Here is a 22,046-nt window from a genome sequence, read left to right on the forward strand (position 1 = left end):
AAGAAGCAGGTGGAGTCGGAGATCTATGCGCAACACATTCCTACAACTTGTAGGTGAGGGACAGGCACGCCATGTTACATGCTCTGCAGCTTCAGACTATTTCAGACGGGAGGACACTGTCTCTGTGACATTCCCTGCTGAGAGGTTTTAGCTGTCCATAAGGAGGATGATGAGTAGCGTCCTAGGTAAGAGCTACCAATGTAGTGAGTCAGGAACTATGGAAGAGTACAAACCCATGGGTCAATTCCCAGTACAAGGCCCAACCCGAAAATATCTACAATAGGAATCAACATCCATCAAGTGGGTCCCTTACATGCCCTGACAGAGGCTCATACCTTTGTCAAGCTGTCTCGTTAACAAGTTAGAACCAACATTAACAGGCTGAAAGAAACAAAATAAAGGAAGACCCCCCTATCTTTTGTTTGCATTGAGCTAATTTAAAAGCCCAAATCAGAATTTTCTCCAACACCGGACGTAAGAGCTAGGAGAGTTGACTATCAATCATAACTATCCTCCAGCGGATAATTTTGGAAGTTCTTCCTACAACATTCCTGTACATGATAATGCAAGAAGGGGGTCCACACAAATTGGATAAAGTTGCGCGTGCCTCACCACCACCTCATTTTTTTAAAAATAGGTCACAAAGGGATGGACCTAAAGGGATGGACCTTAAGGAAATACAGTTGTGCTCAAAAGTTTTCGGCAGAATTTTTTCTTTTTTGGCCTTTTTTCAGAGAATATGAATGATAACACCAAAACTTTTTCTCCACTCATGGTTAGTGGTTGGGTGAAGCCATTTATTGCCGAACAACTGTGTTTTCTCTTTTTAAATCATAATGACAACCAAAAACATCCAAATGACCATGATCAAAAGTTTACAAACCCTAGCGATTTTGGCCTGATAACATGCACAGAAGTTGACACAAATGGGTTTGAATGGCTACCCAAGGAAACATCTTCACCTGTGACCTGTTTGCTTGTAATCAGTGTGTGTGTGCATAAAAGCTGAGTGAGTTTCTGGGATCCAGACAGACTCTTGCGTCTTTCATCCAGCCACTGATGTTTCTGTATTGTGAGTCATGGGGAAAGCAAAAGAATTGTCAACGGATCTATGGGAAAAGGTAGTTGAACTGTATAAAACAGGAAATGGATACAAACAGATATCCAAGGAATTGATAATGCCAGTCAGCAGCATTCAAACTGGGATTAACAAATGGAAAATCAGGGGCTCTGCAAAAACAAAACCACAGTCAGGTAGACCAACAAAAATGTCGTCCACAACTGCCAGTAAAATCGTTCGGTATGTAAAGAAAAATCCAGAAATAACATCAGTTGAAATACAGAACTCACTTAAAACTAGCTGTGTGGCTGTTTCAAGATGCACAATAAGGAGGCACTTGAAGAAAAATGGCTGCAGGGTCAAGTCGCCAGAAGAAAGAGTTAACTGCAAAAATGGCACAAAGTATCTTGCCTACAATATGCAAAACAGCACAGAGTCAAGACTCAAAACTTCTGGAACAAGGTAACTTGGAGTAATGAGACCAAATTTGAACTTTTTGGCCACAACCATAAACGTTACATTTGGAGAGAGGTCAACAAGGCCTATGATGAAAAGAACACCATTCCTACTGTAAAGCACGGAGGTGGATCGCTGATGTTTTGCGGTTGTGTCAGATACAAAGGCACAGGAAACTTGGTCAAAGTTGAAGGAAAGATGAATGCAGCAAGTTATCAGCAAATACTGGAGGCAAATTTGCACTCATCAGCCCAGAAGCTGTGCATGAGACGTACTTGCACATTCCAACATGAGAACGATCCAAAACATAAGGCCAAGTCGACCGGTCATTGGCTACAGCAGAACAAAGTCAAGGTTCTGGAGTGACCATCTCAGTCTCTTGACCTCAATATCATTGAGCCACTCTGGGGAGATCTCAAGCGCGCAGTTCATACTAGACAGCCCAGGAATTTACAAGAACTGGAGGATTTTTGCCAAGAAGAGTGGGCAGCTTTACCATCTGAGAAAATAAAGAACCTCATCCACAATTACCACAAAAGACTTCAAGCTGTCATTGATGTTAGAGGGGGTAATACACGGTATTAAGAAATGGGGTATGTGAATTTTTGATCAGGGTCATTTGGATGTTTTGGGTTGTCATTATGATTTAAAAAGAGAAAACACAGTAGTTTGACAATAAATGGCTTCACCCAACTACTAACCATGAGTGGAGAAAAACATTTGGTGTTTTTCATATTCTCTGAAAAAAGGACAAGAAAGCAAAACTTCTGCCAGGGTATGTAAACTTTTGAGCACAGCTGTAAGTGTTGTCTTCTGAGGTTCAGTGGCTCCTCATGGGTGTGGCTTACAATGTACAATAAATGGCTTTTAAGATGTTAAATTGGTGTGGTAGTATCATGGGACCAAATATCAACATTGACTATTAGACCCTCGTTCCTCTGTATTATACCCTCCGAGCACATTTTCTTCTTTAAATGATGCATTTACGTTGCTGACAAGTAGTACACATAGGCAATAATCTTTGGGGTTTCCCCATATAGGAGGCAGTACGGGCAAGCGTCTTCCGAATGCACATTGTCCGTATACTGCCCGACCCACTGTTCTCTTCTCTGGGACTGATTTATTTAAAAAAAAAAAAGTAAATTGCAAAAATATTTAAAGGTCTAAAATCACAGGGCCCCTTTAATTACAAATTATGTAAATGTTGGAAAGGATATAACAAGGGCCTGGTGGGAGTCAGAGTGTTTTTTTTTTATTTAAGTATCTGCCAATGTATGTTGTAAATTCCAAGAAATATATGGAATTTTACCTCCTGGTCTCTGTTTATTTCCGATTTCATTTTAATGTACCATTTTTTTCTGGCAGGGACTATCTTGCCATACATGCGCCAGCAATTAACGTGAGTTTATGTGAGCATCTGCTGGGATCCAATTTACTGGGAGTCACTATTAAATATTATTACTGCCATGAAGCTTTTTAGCCCCGTAAATGGAGGATTGTGAAGCTCTAAAGACGGTAAAATGTCCATTTGATGTTTCTCGGCCATTTACTGCTTTTACCGTTCGATATTCAAGGAAAGTACAAACAGTTCTACCTCCGTAATAACATATTACAGCCATTTGTCAGCTCTGCTTCTAAGGCAATTTACATAGAAATCAGCAGCGGTTTGGCAAGACACAGCACACACGTCTTCAAGTCTTCTTTCTTCCGAAATTCAGAAGGTATAAATAGAGGACCTATAGGCAAGGCCGGATTATCGATAAACCTTTGTCTATAGTCAGGCTGGGGTACAGGCTTGTGCTGTTGGGGGAAAGGCTCCTGCTGGTAAGGGGAGTGGCTCCTGCTCGAGAAGGAAAAGGCTCCTGCTGATGGGGGAGAGGCTCCTGCTGGTAAGGGGGTGGCTCCTGCTTGAGAAGGAAAAGGCTCCTGCTGATGGGTGAGAGGCTCCTGCTGGTAAGGGGGTGGCTCTTGCTTGAGACGGAAAAGGCTTATGCTGATGGAGGAGAGGCTCCTGCTGATGGAGGAGAGGCTCCTGCTGATGGACGAGAGGCTCCTGCTGGTAAGTGGAGTGGCCCCTGCTTGAGCAAGAAAAGCTCCTACTGATGGGGGAAAGACTCCTGCTGGTGAGGGGGGGAGGCTCCTGCTGTTAAGGGAAGAGGCTCCAGCTGGTAAGGGAAGAGGCTCCTGCTGTTAAGGGAAGAGGCTCCTGCTGTTAAGGGAAGAGGCTCCTGCTGGTAAGGGAAGAGGCTCCTGCTGTAAAGGGAAGAGGCTCCTACTGGTAAGGGAAGAGGCTCCTGCTGGTAAGGGAAGAGGCTCCTGCTGGTAAGGGAAGAGGCTGCTGCTGGTAAGGGAAGAGGCTCCTGCTGTTAAGGGTAGAGGTTCCTGCTGGTAAGGAAAGAGGCTCCTGCTGTTAAGGGAAGAGGCTCCTGCCGGCAAGGGAAGAGGCTCCTGCCGGTAAGGGAAGAGGCTCCTGCTGTCAAGGGTAGAGGTTCCTGCTGGTAAGGGAAGAGGTTCCTGCTGGTAAAGGAAGAGGCTTCTGCTGGTAAGGGAAGAGGCTCCTGTTTGAAAGGGTAGAGGCTCCTGCTGCCAAGTGAGAGGCTCCTGCTGGTGAGGGGAAATGTTCCTGCTGAAGGTCAAATTTGTATACAAATACAATTAACGCATGCATTTATATGCAAATTATGGGCGTTAATTCATATTTGCCAAACATGTACTGTACAACAAAGATCCGGAAGAGTTATCCATTTTTGGCTGGTGACAAATTTTAGCCAAAGACATGCCCACTTTTTTTAAGCCGCACTCATTACACGCCTCTCCATGTCCCATTCCTGGCTTCCCTTGGATATTTGCTGAGTTCTCTGAAAGTTTAGGAAGTCTCCCCTTATTTCTGGTGGCTTCCATTTGTTCCGGGAGTGTTGACAGATCTACGTTAGTAAGTACGGTGCTGTAAGAGTGGCAGGAGCATACTCCGACAGAAAAATAGATGTTCCAAGAGCAGAGAAATATTTTCAAGGAGTTTTCCAGGACTTCTGATATTGATAGCCTATCCAATACTTTCACCGATCGTTCAGAAGACAACCATCTCAACCACGTTTCCCTTATTTTCAGCCAAGCGCTCCTTTGTTCTCTACGAGAAAGCTGCTGACAGACATCGCTGTCCACGGCTTATCTTCAAAGAGAACAAAGAGATTGGCAGTCTGAAATCAGACATGCCTGATCGACATCTTCCCCCGACGATCAGTTTGCCGGTGGCTCTGTGCACATTAGAGTATTGGCCAAACCCGTTGAGATCTGCAAGTTTAGCCAGGAAGTCTGTGTCTACTGTCAGCCATATTTACTGCCGTGTGGCTGCTTTTTCTGTCACCTGGTCACCAAATCAATCCTCCATTCCTGGCAACAGGGACAAAAAAAATGTATCTGCCCATCAGGGATGTGTCAGACAAAACAGTGCCATCAACCTGGTTCTTTACCATACTGACTTGGAAGTGTTGGGCAAAACTTCTTTAAGTGGGAGGAAGTAGCTAACTTCTCCTCCAACTTGCATTTCAATGGAAATCAATATAGTGAAAGCCATTTTTGATTGGTACCTACAGCTCACATCCCACTTCGGCTGGTTTTCTTCCAGCTGCAGACACGAGGACACGGCTTCCAGTATCACGCCGAGCTTCCGTTTCTGGTTGACAGCAGTTAACGTGATTTCTTCCACTTCTATCTTGACGTTTGCCATTTTTTCTGCGAGAAGGAAATAAATAGTCAGATTTCCTATTTGCTGCTCCTCTTTATTATCATGAATTAGGCTGAGCCGCAATACCAGACACAGCCCATGGACCAGAGTGGCGCTGTCTGAGAAAAAAAATCATTACAGATCAAAAAGTTTTGGAATAACATATGCTATAAACGTATTCTGACGAAATATGGGGTCTTCCTGGTTAAAAAAAAAAAACAAAAAACAAAACATGGCTACTTTCCTTCAGAAACAGCGCCATACTGTCTGAGGGATATGTCCAGTATAGCAGGTCAGCTCAAGTAAAGTAAATGGGGTTGAGCTCCAATATCATATACAACCCTTAAACAAGGGTGGCGCTGTTTTTTTAAAGGAGGGTAGCCATTTTTTTTCTAACTTTGGACAATCCCTTTTACAAACGGGTAAGATTTTTAAACCTTGACTCTAACCCAAAAGGTACTGTGACATTCCTTTAATTTAGCATTAAAGGGACCCAGATGAAATAAAATCTGGATTTTCTGGATTATTGGGTTAACCTTGGCAATACGTTGCTAATGTTTTGCTTTCACCCAAAAATACGGAAACAGATCAATATATAAAAAAAAGGATAAATCAAAGCCCTGGCGGAGAAGGTTATGACTTGGTTTGTAGGGCGGCTAAAGGGTAAATAAAATATAGAGTTGGGTATTAAAGAGTTAAGAAGATGGGGTAGTGAATAACTAGGTGCAGACAATAAATTGTGTGATATTGGAGGTTGGGATGTTGCATACTGCTCAGTGGCACCATAAAAAAGTCTGATGGTCCCTCAAAAAGTGGCTTTCATCCCCTTCATGTAGAGGGGAGGCGAACATTTATTTAAGAATGTTATACAAAGGCGGGTAGTGTAAATGAATGAGGGCGTGACTAATGGGGATTTGGAGGGGTTTTGGAGTTGGTGGCAAAATTGGTGTGGCGGGGTCCGTCGTGAAGATGGTACCCACAAATTGTGACTTTCATTGGGTTTTGGGCTGGTGAGGTTTTGGGGCTCTTTAAGGGTGGGGTCAATGGTAGCTGCTGGGGGTAATAACGGAAAATTGGGAAATTGTGGTGGTGGATCACTAGGCAAGGCCGCCATGGCCAATTTAATCCAAAAAGAGTGTCTTGGTCTTATTTTATTGAGGGCAGGGTAAGGGGAACATCGGAAAAATGTAGGGAGCTTCTACAATACTAGACTCAGGTAAGATGTAGGAGAGTGGTCTGCTCCCTTATTACACCGAATTTCTGAGTTTCAACCCTACAGGAGAAGCTTCTTCATAGACTTTATATGTTCCTTTCATGATACCCAAACTGGTCCTCCCTCTAGTGCCCCCCTAGACCTCAATCAAAGGCCTCCTCTCCACCAAACTTTTCTCTGCTCTGCACTAATGAGGGGTAAAAAAACAGAAACAGCAACCTGAAGTTAAGTGTCTAGTGAGCCACACTGGGAACAAGGACGCCAGTGTATAGTGTTAAAGTTTGAAAGCCTGATTCATGATTGCATCTGTGCCCATTTTAGTTTCTAGATTTTTTTTTTTTTTTTTTTTGGGGGGGGGGTTGCCTTTTTTTAATTTGCACCCAAATAAATTTAATTTGTGCCTTTTCTAAGTATATTTTATATGTGTTCCCCTTTTTTTTTCTTTATGCTCACCACTGGGGGTTTTGTTTTCCAGATGTTTAAAAAAAAAAAATCATGAAAATTTTTTGCAAATGTACTCCAGTTTTGCCTTATACTTACCCCAGAGCCATTTTATGGAAGCCTGAAATTTTTGTACAAATTTTTTGCCGTTTGTGCAACTTTCTGCTCAAAAAAGGCGTAAAGCAAGATAACAGGCAAAAATAAAGAGCATTTTTCTTTTATTTTTCGCAAGTTTCTTCAAGCAAGTGTGCAATTTTGAAGAATCTGGAGTAAAAAAAAAGGCAAAAAATATAAAAAAAAAAAAATGCAACCTTAATGAATCGGGTCCTTAGTGCGTGAGGATTATATAAAGTGTAAGGGAGAGAGAGGAGTTAAAATCTCAGCAAAAAAAAAAATATCTTCCAAGGCGCCAGATAGACGGTAAAATTAAAAATGAAGCTTTCGCTCTAAGAAAAAGCTTCTCGTAGATTGTGTTTGACACATAGCGAGCGTACTTAGCATTCTACATGGTAAACAACTTGAAAATCGTAATCACGGCCAACTCCTTCATTTAATCTATATCAACAGCTTGGGCACTTGATCGCTGGCAGACAATAAGGCGGTATAAAAATATCTTACGCAATAGGTGATGAATAATTAAACCATCAAAGAGGTCCTCTTCCAGGCTCTTCACCACGATATGTTCCTGCTGTAACTCATTGTTGATCCAGTCGATCAGGAACTGACATGTAGAAGAAGAAAGTCAATATAGGTCAATGAGCAGAGTGATCTTCAGACCCGCCACACTGCATAACATCTACGTATATAACAGTTGTCTACTTTGCCAGAAAGTCTCCAAAATTATTGGCAGAATAGGACACATCTTCTGCAAAGTTTGGGGCTGGAGAATATATTTTTACTGCTTTCAGACTATACATTCTTATGAAGTGAAAGTTCCCTAATGGCGACTGCAGACATATATCATTTAAAGGGGTCTTTCGCTAACCATAAAAATCTAATTTTATTTTATTCAGTGCAAATGCTGCTGTTCTCCCGATTCCGACGCTGTTTTTCTTTTGATTCTGCGCCTTTCCGTTGCTGAGATATGGCCTCATTTTCCCTGTATGCAAATTTATTCATTTTTAGCCAACTAGACGTGCTCCTCAAGATGACGCCCACTAGCCTTAAAATACTAGATTTCTATACAGGAAAGAAGGGGCCATATCTCGGGAACGGAAAGGCACAGGAACAAAAGAAAAACATCACCGAATTCAGGAGAACAGCGGCATTTACACAGAGTAAAAAAAAATACATATTTATTTCAACTGATGGGTCATCTTCAATGAGTTTATCCAGTGAATAACATTTACCATTTAATCACAGGATAGGTGATAAGTGTATGAGCAGTGAGAGTACAACTACTGGGACCTTCAGTGACCTCCACAATTGGGACCACCATGTCTCTGTGGGTATACAGCATTAATGGGAATATGTGACCATCGCTTTATTCACTTTTATGAAACAGTTCCTCATGTCTCCACCACTTGCAGGTCGATAAAATTTTCCAAGACTGAAAATTTGTAAGGATGAAATTTGTCTCTGATGCACGGTAATGAAATGTTTGGCTGCGGAAGAAACATGACAACCCCAACTATTGAATGGGGCGGAAGGTCGCACTGAAGGGGCGGAAGGTCACACTGAAGAGGCGGAAGGCCACACTGAAGGGGCGGAAGGCCACACTGAAGGGGCGGAAGGCCACACTGAAGGGGCGGAAGGTCACATTGAAGGGGAGGAAGGTCACATTGAAGGGGCGGAAGGCCACATTGAAGGGGAGGAAGGCCACATTGAAGGGGCGGAAGGTCACATTAAAGGGGAGGAAGGCCATATTGAAGGGGAGGAAGGTCACATTGAAGGGGAGGAAGACGACACTGAAGGGGAGGAAGGCCACACTGAAGGGGCGGAAGGCCACACTGAAGGGGCGGAAGGCCGCATTGAAGGGGCGGAAGGCCACACTGAAGGGGCGGAAGGCCACATTGAAGGGGAGGAAGGTCACATTGAAGGGCAGGAAGGTAACATTGAAGGGGCGGAAGGCCACATTGAAGGGGTGGAATGCCACATTGAAGGGGCGGAAGGTCACATTGAAGGGGAGGAAGGCCACATTGAAGGGGCGGAAGGTCACAGTGAAGGGGCGGAAGGCCACATTGAAGGGCAGGAAGGTAACATTGAAGGGGCGGAAGGCCACATTGAAGGGGTGGAATGCCACATTGAAGGGGCGGAAGGTCACATTGAAGGGGAGGAAGGCCACATTGAAGGGGCGGAAGGTCACAGTGAAGGGGCGGAAGGCCACATTGAAGGGGCAGAAGGCCACATTAAAGGGGAGGAAGGTCATATTGAAGGGGCGGAAGGCCACATTGAAGGGGCGGAAGGTCACATTGAAGGGGCGGAAGGCCACATTGAAGGGGCGGAAGGCCACATTGAAGGGGCGGAAGATCACATTGAAGGGGCGGAAGGTCACATTGAAGGGGCAGAAGGCCACATTAAAGGGGAGGAAGGTCATATTGAAGGGGCGGAAGGCCACATTGAAGGGGCGGAAGGTCACATTGAAGGGGCGGAAGGCCACATTGAAGGGGCGGAAGGTCACATTGAAGGGGCGGAAGGTCACATTGAAGGGGAGGAAGGTCACATTAAAGGGGAGGAAGGCCACATTGAAGGGGAGGAAGGTCACATTGAAGGGGCGGAAGGCCACATTGAAGGGGGGGAGGTCACATTGAAGGGGAGGAAGGTCACATTGAAGGGGCCGAAAGCCACATTGAAGGAGAGGAAGGTCACATTGAAGGGGCGGAAGGCCACATTGAAGGGGCGGAAGGTCACATTAAAGGGGAGGAAGGCCACATTGAAGGGGAGGAAGGTCACATTGAAGGGGCGGAAGGCCACATTGAAGGGGGGGAAGGTCACATTGAAGGGGAGGAAGGTCACATTGAAGGGGCGGAGGTCACATTAAAGGGGAGGAAGGCCACATTGAAGGGGAGGAAGGTCACATTAAAGGGGCGGAAGGCCACATTGAAGGGGGGAAGGCCACATTGAAGGGGAGGAAGGTCACATTGAAGGGGAGGAAGGTCACATTGAAGGGGCGGAAGGCCACATTGAAGGGGCGGAGGTCACATTAAAGGGGAGGAAGGCCACATTGAAGGGGAGGAAGGTCACATTGAAGGGGCGGAAGGCCACATTGAAGGGGGGGAAGGTCATATTGAAGGGGAGGAAGGTCACATTGAAGGGGCGGAAGGCCACATTGAAGGGGTGGAAGGCCTCATTGAAGTGGCAGAAGGCCGCATTGAAGGGGCGGAAGGCCGCATTGAAGGGGCGGAAGGCCACACTGAAGGGGCGGAAGGCCACACTGAAGGGGGGAAGGTCAGATTGAAGGGGAGGAAGGTCACATTGAAGGGGCGGAAGGCCACATTGAAGGGGAGGAATGTAACCTTTGAAGGGGCGGAAGGTCACATTGAAGGGGAGGAAGGCCACATTGAAGGGGCGGAAGGCCACATTGAAGAGGCGGAAGGTCACATTGAAGGGGCGGAAGGCCACATTGAAGGGGCGGAAGGCCACACTGAAGGGGAGGAAGGTCACATTGAAGGGGCAGAAGGCCACATTGAAGGGGCAGAAGGCCACATTGAAGGGGATGAAGGTCACATTGAAGGGGCGGAAGGCCACATTGAAGGGGATGAAGGTCACATTGAAGGGGAGGAAGGCCACATTGATGTGGCGGAAGGCCACATTGAAGGGGCGGAAGGTCACATTGAAGGGGCGGAAGGTCGCATTGAAGGGGAGGAAGGCCACATTAAAAGGGCGGAAGGTCACATTGAATGGACGGAAGGTCACATTGAAGGAATCGCGTTTTCATTCCCCACCGTCATGAAGATGAAAGATCAATCACTTCTTAAAATTCCCAGATTTATTTACATTTTCATTTCTTATTATCCACGTTGTCCAAATTCTGATTAAACCACAGAACAGAAGTCTGGATAATGAGACGTAGATTATAACATGGTTTTTAAGCCTCGCAATTGTGCAGAAGTTGCAAACCGAAGGCGTTGTGCGGAATCACATCTTTATCACAGACCCTGAATGAATATACGGCGTACCTGTGGAATTATATGATGGACCTGCAGTCACATGGTTTGGTGCATCCATGTGGTAGACCACAATTTTAATAATAGAACAAAGAAGGGCACCACCAAATGAAATATTGGGATCCTCCTGCACTCAGCAAAGAACATATACTGTATAGAAGTAGAAAAGCTACTGACCAAAGAAAAGCAGGGATCACCAAAAAAGTGTAATAAATTTTATTAGACAACCATAGACAACACCAATATAAAAACAATTAAAAGTCATAACACATGACAAATTGTACACAAGGCTCCTAATAAAGCCAAAAAGCCATCCCCCATACACCTAAGAAAATGGCTAGGCAGTTAAATGTAATATAGAAATGGTACACAAGTTTGCCGTTCATGGATTGTGCCACAAGGATATAATGGGTACTATAGGTGTAACCCTGCCTGGTGACAACCTGGATTTGTCCCAACTACTTCTTCAGCCCAGTCCGCTATCAATTGTCCGACTGTCTATCCTGGGAAAAGCTATATGGGTAACAAAGGAGTAAACGTCGAACCTATGTGCAGAGGTTAAAGGGCTTCCTAAAAAAAAACAAGATGTCCCCCATCAATAGAACAGCTGATCACTTGATGATTGCTGAGGATCCAGAGATCCTGAGATTGAGGCTCAAGCTTAGATGCGAGTGCTCAACTTTCGCCCCATTCATTGTCAACGATACTGTCATGATCCATGCTGGATCAGGACTGATAAAAAGCACAGGTAACCTTTTTTTTTCCCTAAGCTGTGCTTAGGTTTGGTTTTTGCCCCCCGTGGCCATTAGGATGATTGCACTGTGGTGTCGTTTGTTCTAAGTTTGGTGGTGAGCGTCATTGCACTCTAGTTTCTTTAGTTAAGTGCACATGATTATAATGCAGGTGTGATAGCGGGCTCTGCTATAAAAGAGTCACAGGTGTGGCAATCACTGTTGGTGATAGTGTTCATTTCAACCATCCTTGCGGGCCGTGTCACACAGGATAGTATCACGTGCCGCGTCTTGTTGTTTTAGTTACCGGCCTGCGGGTCGCGTCACACAGGACGGGTCACGTGACATTATCACCAACCACAACTTTTTTTTCTGCTGAGCCATGGACCCAGTTCAGACCTTTGCCCAAATGCTGCAGACTCTTACTGATGAGATTAGGGGGCTGCGCGGTGAGTTGGTGCAGCAACTGCAGCAGTTGGTGGGTTTTGGGGGCTTGGTTCAGAGACAGGCTCAGCCAGAACCCAAGATATCCCTCCCTGACAGATTTTCTGGAGGGAGAGATCAATTCTTGGTGTTTCAACAAGCCTGTAAATTGTATTTAAGGCTGCGCCCTCGTTCATCAGGGAGTGAAGAGCAACGGGTGGTAATCATTATGTCCCTTCTTAAAGGTGATCCCCAATCCTGGGCCTTCTCCCTACCGGACGATTCTCCATCTTTAGAGTCCGTGGACAAGTTCTTTGCGGCTTTGGCGCTTGTGTATGGGGATCCTGATGGCGTCGCCCTGGCAGAATCCCGAATCCAAAGGTGTAAACAGGGAGCCCGGGTCGCTGAGGAGTACTGCTCAGAGTTTAGGAGATGGGCCACTGATACTCAGTGGAATGACCCTGCACTTAGGAGTCAATTTGTGCAAGGTTTGTCTCCAAAGTTGCAGGATACTCTGGTGCAGTACGCCGCCCCCAGGTCGCTGGAGGCAGCCATGTCCCTTGCCATCTGGGTGGATAGACGCCTTAGGGAAAGACATATACAAAAAGTGCCCCCTGATGTCCTCGCTAGGGAGGAGGACCCACCAGTGTGGACGGAGGAACCCAGACAGCCCGGTGTTGTTGATACAAAAAGGGGGGTATCTGCGGCTCGTCGTGGTGGGGGGTATGCTTTTCCTGTGGGAAGCCTGGCCATTTTATGAGAGCCTTCCCAGTTCATGCCAAGTCTCCTGTCGAACCTATGCAAGTAGGAGGAGCAAGTTTGTATTCGGAGCTGCCTACGGTTCGGGAGTGGTGTCGGCATGTTTGTACTGTGGGCAGACTGGTCATGTCCTGAAGGCTTGCCCATTGCGCGCCAAATTATCTGTGCCATCTGAGAAGCCGCATTCCTCTGGTCGCTTGGAGGGAGGCGACCAGGGAGTATACATTTCCTCCATTTTGCCCTCCCAAGGTACCATGTCAGCAGAGGTCTTGGCTGGCGGGGTACCGGAGGTGATACCGGTGCTTGTGGACAGAGGAGCAGGAGTCAGTCTGGTGGATGCTCGCTTTGTCCAGACTCATGGTCTGAGGTGTAGGATGCTAGCTCAGCCTATAAGCGTCCAGGCCATGAACTCTGTTCCACTGAGCCAGGGAGCTTGACCCAAGTCGTAGAGAATATCCATCTGCATATAGGACATCATGAGGAGTCCTTGTCATGCTACGTCTTGGAGGGAATGCCAGTACCTGTGATGTTGTCACATCTCCTGTTGTTTGTGGGCTGTTGCCCTTGTTTGCATTCTTTGCCTAGTAATAGTGATGTAGGGGAAAGGAGGAGTCGGGGGGAGGGGCGTAGAGAGGAAGGAGGAAGTAAGGAATAAAAAAAAGCACGGCCTGTGCAGCCAAGCACCAGCACATCAGCGTACGTCTCTGAATTCTTTATCGCCGACATCACGACACTACAACTGGCGACGAGGAAGCGTTCATTCATCAGCCACAGGTATTTCAGTCCCACGAACAGTCTACAAGGCTATCAGCACTCACTATGGCTTGTCTACCCGCATTTCCTGCTTTTGATGTGCATCAGTCCCAAGCAAACCTGGCAGTATCTTGGGATAAATGGCTAAAGCGATTCGAGATATTTCTGCAAGCCATGAATGTCTCTGATGATACCCGAAAAAAAGCCATGCTGTTACACTACGCAGGGGAGCAGGTTTACGATATATTCACTACTCTGCCGAATACAGGGGAGGACAAGGACTATGAGCTCAGCAAAGCTGCGTTAAGCAAGCACTTCTCCCCTCACAGAAATCCGGCATTTGAAATTTTTAAGTTCAGGCAGTCAAAGCAGTCGCCAACAGAAAGCATGGCTGAGTATCATGTCCGGCTACGACACCTTGCAGCGCACTGTGAATTTGCGGAAGTAGACAAAGAAATCCAGATGCAGATCGTACAAGGATATATTTCCTCCAAGTTAAGGAGACAAGCACTCAGAGACCCCACCATGACGTTAGCGAAGTTGCTAGATACAGCGCGTATAAATGATGCTGCAGACAAACAAGCTAAACTGATAGAGAACATCGAGCATGAGCCAGACGCGACATCTTCTATAGCAAAGCTTACACAGAAACCAAATGTGCCTCGCACGCAGGCAGCCACATGTTACAACTGCGGTGGATCGTATCCTCACCAGGATGTCTGCCCAGCAAAGGGAGGAACTTGTCATAATTGCGGAAAGCAAAATCATTTTGCAAAGGTGTGTAGATCCAAGCCACAATCTCCTCATGCCACCGCACAACCTAGGCCACCGAAGATCCAAACACTGCAGATTAATGACGAGTCCCACAGCACCTATTTATTCTCCGTGACGGAAGAGGGATCTAATACTGTGCACGCAGTTACTAATCCAAAACGAGTAATCCTAGTGAATGGCAATCCAATAGAAGCCCTGGTAGACACGGGGGCATCAGTCAACGTCATCAGTCATACTGTCTACAACCAGCTCCTAAACAAACCTACTCTACAAAGTACTAATATAAAGATTTTAACTTATGGCTCAGCAGCTGCACTGCCCCTGTGCGGAAAATTTCAGTCAGAAGTTGCAGCTGAAGGAAAGTCCATCACTGACACCTTTTATGTGGTAGAATGCTCTGCGGACACTCTTCTCAGCTGTACCAGTGCAATATCTCTGGGCCTTGTGAACCTTGTCAACAGCATTACAGGTCCTTCGGCCCACCACATTATGCAGAAGTACCCAAATCTCTTTAAAGGCCTAGGTAAGCTAAAGGATGTTCAAATAAAATTGCACATAGATCCGTCAGTACAGCCCTCTATTCAGCCCCACAGGCGCATTCCATTCCATGTCCGCAAGCTTGTGGAGCAAGAACTGCAAGACCTGGAGGCGTCCGATGTCGTCGAACGCATTGAAGGCCCGACCCCCTGGGTTTCACCAATCGTTGTTGCACCTAAACCGAAGCAGCCAGGTAAAATCCGACTATGTGTGGATATGCGCCACGCCAATCGGGCGATCCAAAGAGAAAGGCACATCACGCCCACTATTGATGACATTCTCGCAGACCTGAATGGTGCGAAGGTATTTTCAAAAATTGACCTAAACTCGGGCTATCATCAACTTGAATTGCATCCAGACTCCAGGTACATTACAACTTTTAGCACGCATGTGGGCCTGCGCAGATTTAAGAGTTTGAACTTTGGCATCTCATCGGCCGCAGAAATTTTTCAGAATATCGTCAGCCAGGTTCTGTCTGGCATCGCAGGAGTCCTCAACGTCAGTGATGATATTCTCATTTATGGCACAACCCAAGAGAAACATGACAATCGCCTAGAACAAGTGTTTCAAAGACTCCAAGCCTGCAATCTCACTGTCAATCCGTCAAAATGTGAATTTAACCAAAAATCATTAACTTTTTTTGGATACATCTTTTCTGAACAAGGAGTTTCAGCTGACCCACAGAAAGTGGCGGCCATAAAATCGGCTAGCCCACCGCAAAATGTGTCAGATGTTCGCAGCTTCCTAGGACTGGTCACATACTGTGGGCGATTTATACCTGACCTAGCCACTGTTTCTGAACCTCTGTGAAAGCTCACAAAGAAAGACTCTCCGTGGACATGGGGTACTGAGCAGCAAGCAGCTTTTGACGCATTGAAAACCAACCTAACCAGCGACACTGTCATGGCCTATTTTGACCCGTCAAAACCCACACAGCTACTGGTGGATGCTAGTCCAGTAGGCCTAGGGGCAATTCTCACACAAGTGTCTAGCGCAGGCGACATATCCACAATCTCATATGCCAGCAAGACACTAACGGACACAGAGCAGCGATATTCACAAACTGAGAGAGAAGCCCTGGCAGTTGTGTGGGGGTGCCTTCATTTCCATTTATACCTTTTTGGACATCAATTCACAGTGATAACTGACCACAAGCCACTCGTTCCAATTTTCAATAAGCCCTCGTCAAAGCCTCCCCCGCGTCTTGAACGCTGGTTGCTCCGCTTACAGAACTATCATCTCCAGTTGAGATATGAGGCGGGAGCTGGAAATCCCGCAGACTATTTCTCGAGAGACCCAGCACCACAGCCCACCACAGGCGACATCCCCGCAACGATTCTGGCGGAGGAGCATGTCAACTTTGTCGTCGCCCATTCGGTACCGAAAGCTATGACCATACAGGAAATTAAGCAAGCGCTGGATGCCGATCACCAACTTCAATTTGTGATAGAGACGGTTCGGTCCAAGAACTGGAGCAGTTTTCTCGCTGAGGCCCGCCTTCACCCTCCTGATCAGGCTGGGTACCTGGAGGTTTTCTTTAACGCGAGACATTCACTATCAGTATCAGACTCAAATATGCTCTTAAGAGATAATCGCCTGGTGATACCTCAGAAACTTCAGAGCAGGGTACTGGATCTGGCGCATGAAGCTCATCAAGGGGTCGTGAAAACGAAGCAGCTACTTCGGGAGAAAGTGTGGTTTCCCGGACTTGACAAAAAGGTAGAGGCACTCGTTGAAACATGCATACCGTGCCAAGCCACTACAGTTGCCCATAGACGTGCACCATTACAAATGACACCCCTGCCAGCCGGCCCATGGATAGCTGTTAGCATCGATTTCTGCAGTCTACCAGATAGCTCCTATCTGCTGGTGATCATGGATGACTTTTCAAGGTTTCCAGTCACCGAACATGTTTCTACAACCTCGGCCAAGGCTGTTTTACCAAAATTAGACAAGATCTTCTCGGCATATGGCATACCTGAGATTGTGAAATCTGACAATGGACCGCCTTTTAATAGCACAGACTTTCAGTCCTTCGCAACCTACCTGGGTTTCACACACCGCAAAATAACTCCTTGCTGGCCTCAGGCCAACGGAGAAGTCGAACGATTCATGCAATCGCTCAACAAGACCCTAAGGATTGCTACCATGGAGCACAAGGACTTACAGCAAGAGTTGAACGCATTCCTCAGACAGTACAGGGCTACACCCCACTCTACAACGGGAATACCACCTGCAATGGCACTGTTCAACAGGCCCTTACGGGTCAAACTTCCAAGCATTCCAGCAATCTCCGTCCAGACCCCGATTTCTATTAATGACTCCATATCAAAGGAAAAGATGAAACGGTACGCAGATAAGCGCAACCATCGAGGCAGACAGCCGGCAATACAGGTGGGCGATTGGGTCCTGGCACAAAGGTTAAAAGCGACTAGCAAGTTTGCGTCACCGTACTATCCGGAACCCTTTCAAGTTATAGACGTTAAGGGCACCATGGTTACTGCCCGGAATCAAAGTCGTCAGGTCACACGAAATGTGTCCCACTTTAAAAAACTCCGGGGCCACGTCCCAAAAACCACGCCTATTGAGGAAGCGGAGAGCGACGACTTCCTGCCAGAGACTGGAGATGCCGTAAGCCTAACAGGGGATGTCTCCGGGGATACTCAGGGCTCATCTGGTGATGGGCTGTCTCACCGCTATCCGACTAGGACCTATCGAAGACCACCTGCCCACCTTACAGACTATGTTCTGCAGTGAGACTTAATGTTTGAACGACAATATTCTTCAAATGTTTCAGTTTTTTTTTTGTTGTGAGAAAAGAAGAGGTGTGATGTTGTCACATCTCCTGTTGTTTGTGGGCTGTTGCCCTTGTTTGCATTCTTTGCCTAGTAACAGTGATGTAGGGGAGAGGAGGAGTCGGGGGGAGGGGAGTAGAGAGGAAGGAGGAAGTAAGGAATAAAGAAAAGCACGGCCTGTGCAGCCAAGCACCAGCACATCAGCGTACGTCTCTGAATTCTTTATCGCCGACATCACAACACTACAGTACCTATTGTTTTAGGCCTCCCTTTGCTGAAAAGACAGAACCCGGTAATAGATTGGCGGGCGAGAGAAGTGGTCAGCTGGGGGCACTCGTGTGAGGGCTGCTGCCTAGGAACTACTGTCTCTGCCGTCTCTCTTCAATGGACCCCTTCCTCTCCGGTGAGGGTATCAGATGTGCTGCAGGAGAGTAGGGGCAAGTCTCAACCCTCGCCATTGGCCAACCCTGGGAGGCGCAGACCTCGTGGTGGAAGGGGTTGGAGGGTGGTGTACTCCTTGGTGAGATGCGGGGTTGTGAGTGTGGTGACACAGGGGGACGCCTCTGTTGTCAATCCCAGAAAGAGTTCTCCAAGTGGTGACAAATGAACGAGTGGCAATAAACATTCAGGTCCGGACCTGTGTGTGAACGAGCGTGTATGGGTGGCCACCAAAAAACATCCACTGGAAGTGTGTTGTGGAGTGTTACCAGCGCATACCAAACATACACATACACAACCCGTTCCCCAGGTCAGCGCTTCAGAGATGTGTGTTGCCTCCAGAACATACATTGCCAATACCAGCGGGCTCGTTTCTCATCAACCTGACATGCAGGTAGTTGCTGGGGTGAACTCTGGGTCTGGGCGTCCCCGCTGTCGGTGGTTCCCTGATGGGGAGCGGTCTTGAGGGTCCAGAGGCCCCTCATTAAGGGGAGGGTACTGTCATGATCCATACTGGATCAGGACTGATAAAAAGCACAGGTAACCTTTTTTTCCCTAAGCTGTGCTTAGGTTTGGTTTTTGCCCCCCGTGGCCATTAGGATGATTATACTGTGGTGTCGTTTGTTCTAAGTTTGCCCCCGGTGCTGGTGAGCGTCATTGCACTCTAGTTTCTTTAGTTAAGTGCACATGATTATAATGCAGGTGTGATTGCTGGCTCTGCTATAAGAGAGTCACAGGTGTGGCAATCACTGTTGGTGATAGTGTTCATTTCAACCATCCTTGGTGGAGGAAGGAGCTGGAGAGCGTTCCTTGCAGCACTGTCTTAGCCCTAATGTGGAAGGAGTCATAGGGGATTTCCTTGTAGCTCTGACAGAGCTTGGTGGCAGCGATTCAGGAGGAGAGCTGCATTCTGGTGGTGGACTCTGTTGCCAGGAGCAAGTGCAACAGAGTAAAGCTAAGTGGTGTTTCCCTGTTTGTGTTTTTCCTTAGTGTGTATTAGTACAGCGGTGGGGTCAGTGCCTGCACCACCTAGCTCCCTAGCAAGGGATAGGTGTAGGGTGTGCTAGGGCGACAGGTTCCTGATCGGCGCCCGGTGCGGAACCGGCATAGGGAACGCTAGGAGCGTTAGGGACACTTACTCAGGGGAGTGCAGGAGGTCTCCACGTCCCCTTTCCCTATCGCAGGCCCCACCGTTGTAACTGTTTTCCCTTCCCCTTGTCTTGTTGTTTTAGTTACCGGCCTGCGGGCCGTGTCACACAGGACAGTATCACGTGCCGCGTCTTGTTGTTTTAGTTACCGGCCTGCGGGTCGCGTCACACAGGATGGGTCACGTGACAGGTACTTCCGAAAAAAGCTCAGTACAGCATTTGGCTTTCTCCGTTACGCCCGCAGACAATGAATGGAGCATAGATTGAGGATGCACTCCTATACTGCATTCAGGACTGGGCTGCAGAACCTCAATCTCAGGATCTCTGGAGCCTCAGTGATCGAATCTCAAGATTATGGCCAATTTTAGACTTTGTGGATCAAGCTGTACCAACTTAACTTCAGTCTCCTGGAAGTGGCCTCTGCCTTGCTTCTTCCAACACTCACTGTAATAGCATACATACACCCCCTGGTCCAACCAATAGGGTGGGGTAACAACTAAGTTCAATAATCCACTGCTCCTCTTTAGTGGTTCTCTGAAATAAACGTTATTTCAATAGGGGTGGAGCTTAAATAAATCCCACCCAAAAGTGGGCAGATCTATGTATTTTGTAGTTGATTTTACACAGTAGTGGGGAGGGGCTTAAATATCCCAAGTATGCAAAATATCGCATAAGCTGTGATGTAAATACTGAATATATAATATACATACGCAACACATAAATAAAATACACAACCTACCATCTTCAGCCCCTGAAGCTTTGCATCATTCTCGGAGGTGGGCTGCAAAATCTTTCGCACTTCACCTGCACGAAGATAACATTTTAATGACTGTATATACACGGTGATCAACATATCTTCCAAAGTAGATCTAGGCTCAGTTTACTAAAAGGTTCCATTACACAAACTAATAAGCACTTGCCAAAATTTTCCATCATAAATTAAAACCGACTGTGATTCATAAAACAGTGATGGGTGCCCTTTAAATATTACCTATGGGTGCTTCATCAAAAATAGTTTCCTGAGAGCTTCCATACTGATTTACTGAGTCCATTTGGTCTATAGAAAAAAGAATCTGTTAGAATCATCTCTACTGCAATCCTTTTTAAGCCACATTTGAAAGGGGTCATATATTAAAAATGTGTGCAACCTTTAGAATCAGTGGCCCAATTAGCCAAGTTTTCGGCTCAGAGAGTGTCAATAGGAAATCCAGACCTTTTACTCACCCATTCCGTTCCGGGCTGGACGGTTAAGAGGAAGCACAAATTTTGAGGGGTTCTGCGTGAGGGGAGAAATACGGTTATGGGGAGTCAGCAACATGGGATATAAAAGATGGATGAAGCTCTTTTGAGCAATGGGGCCCCAAAGTGGTAGAGTACAAAAATGTGGCTGTAGTGTACAGGGAATAGAAAGTGACAGAGCCCTGTGATGTACTGGTCAATTTATACTGTGCTTGGTGTTGTGAGCTCATTTTCTCGTTCACCTTTGATGTCCGATGAACTCCCTCTGCTGGTGAAGGGAGGTCGTGAAGCTGATTTGGATGGGAGAGACCTGTCACCTGAACAGGTGGATTGCAATTGGACATCCGGAATCTCTGAGTGGATATAAGGCAGCCGACGCCCTGTAGGGTTGCTGGTGATTTCTCTGCTCTGAGCTCTGGCCTCCAGTTCAGTTCCTGTCTTCTAAAGCTAAGTTTTGCTCTGTTATTGTTCCATGAGATTTTGTCTGATTTGCTTAGTTTTGTGTTCAGCCAGCCCCGGCTGGGGCTTTGCTGAATTTCCATTTTTGTCCCTGATCGGTTAAATCTCTTTTGCTCTGTCTTCAGAATATATCGGAGTGCTGATATAGGGATTTTGAAGTCTAGTGACTTCAGGGCCGTTTTTCCTATCAGACGTGTTGGGACATTTTTGGTAGGGTTTTTGCGGATTGCAGCCAGCATCTTTTCTGTCCTTTCCTATCTAGTTAGTTGGGCCCCATCATTTGCTCTGCCTGTCTTTCTGTCTGTGTTTGTGTTTTCATCTGTTTTCACCGACAATACATGTTGGGGGCTGTCTATTGCTTTGGGGTCTGCTCTGGGGCATTTTAGATTTCCCCTTTCTTTCTTTAGGCTTATTTAGCTCTCCGGCTGTGAAGAGGCGTCTAGGACCACCGTAGGCACGCTCCACGACTACTGTTAGTTGTTGTGAATAGGATCAGGGGTCTGCAATCCGCTAGCTACCAACCTCTCCGGTTTTCTGGACTTAGCTTGCATTTTTGTTTTTTCCTCCTCCGGTGACTCATTCATAACAGAATCACCAGCCATACCGCAGATTCTACGGTACTCAATTGCAGGAAAGAATTGAAAAAAAAAAAAAAGAGTGTCAGAATTTTTTTTTTTTATGTATATTTTTTCCTCTTTTTCTCTGGGGCAGTAGGAGGAATTTTTTCTTAATGGAGATTAAGCAATTGTCTGATCGTGTGGAGCAGCTCACTGCTGAAGTGCGGGGAATTTCCGCCTATCTTGCTCATTCACATTCTGCTGAACCAAAGATCCCTACTCCTGATGTGTTTTTTGGGGATCGGTCTAAATTTTTGAATTTTAAGAATAATTATAAATTATTTCTTGCCTTGAAGCCTAGCTCATCGGGGAGCTCTGCGCAGCAGGTTAAAATTGTCATCTCTTTTCTGTGCGGCGACCCCCAGGATTGGGC

The 22,046-nt window shown here is 46.5% G+C and overlaps 1 protein-coding gene across 2 annotated transcripts in view; it reads right to left on the bottom strand.

Moving 5' to 3' along the window:
- PARVG (parvin gamma) overlaps window positions 1-22,046 on the bottom strand; it is a 63,874-nt gene that overhangs the window by 32,842 nt on the left and 8,986 nt on the right. The window contains exons 2-5 of one of the 2 annotated variants that reach the window (XM_073567687.1): window positions 20,350-20,415; window positions 20,098-20,162; window positions 7,513-7,615; window positions 5,108-5,248 (exon numbers count right to left, since the gene is read on the bottom strand). In XM_073567687.1, the coding sequence (XP_073423788.1) occupies window positions 5,108-5,248; window positions 7,513-7,615; window positions 20,098-20,162; window positions 20,350-20,410 (370 nt within the window). In that variant the 5' untranslated portion in view covers window positions 20,411-20,415. The remainder of the gene's footprint in view (window positions 1-5,107; window positions 5,249-7,512; window positions 7,616-20,097; window positions 20,163-20,349; window positions 20,416-22,046) is intronic. The other variant, XM_073567688.1, reaches the window with a different exon arrangement.

This window comes from Dendrobates tinctorius, unplaced genomic scaffold (assembly GCF_039654945.1).
Source record: "Dendrobates tinctorius isolate UK_male_01 unplaced genomic scaffold, ASM3965494v1 ptg000020l, whole genome shotgun sequence".
NCBI lineage: Eukaryota > Metazoa > Chordata > Amphibia > Anura > Dendrobatidae > Dendrobates > Dendrobates tinctorius.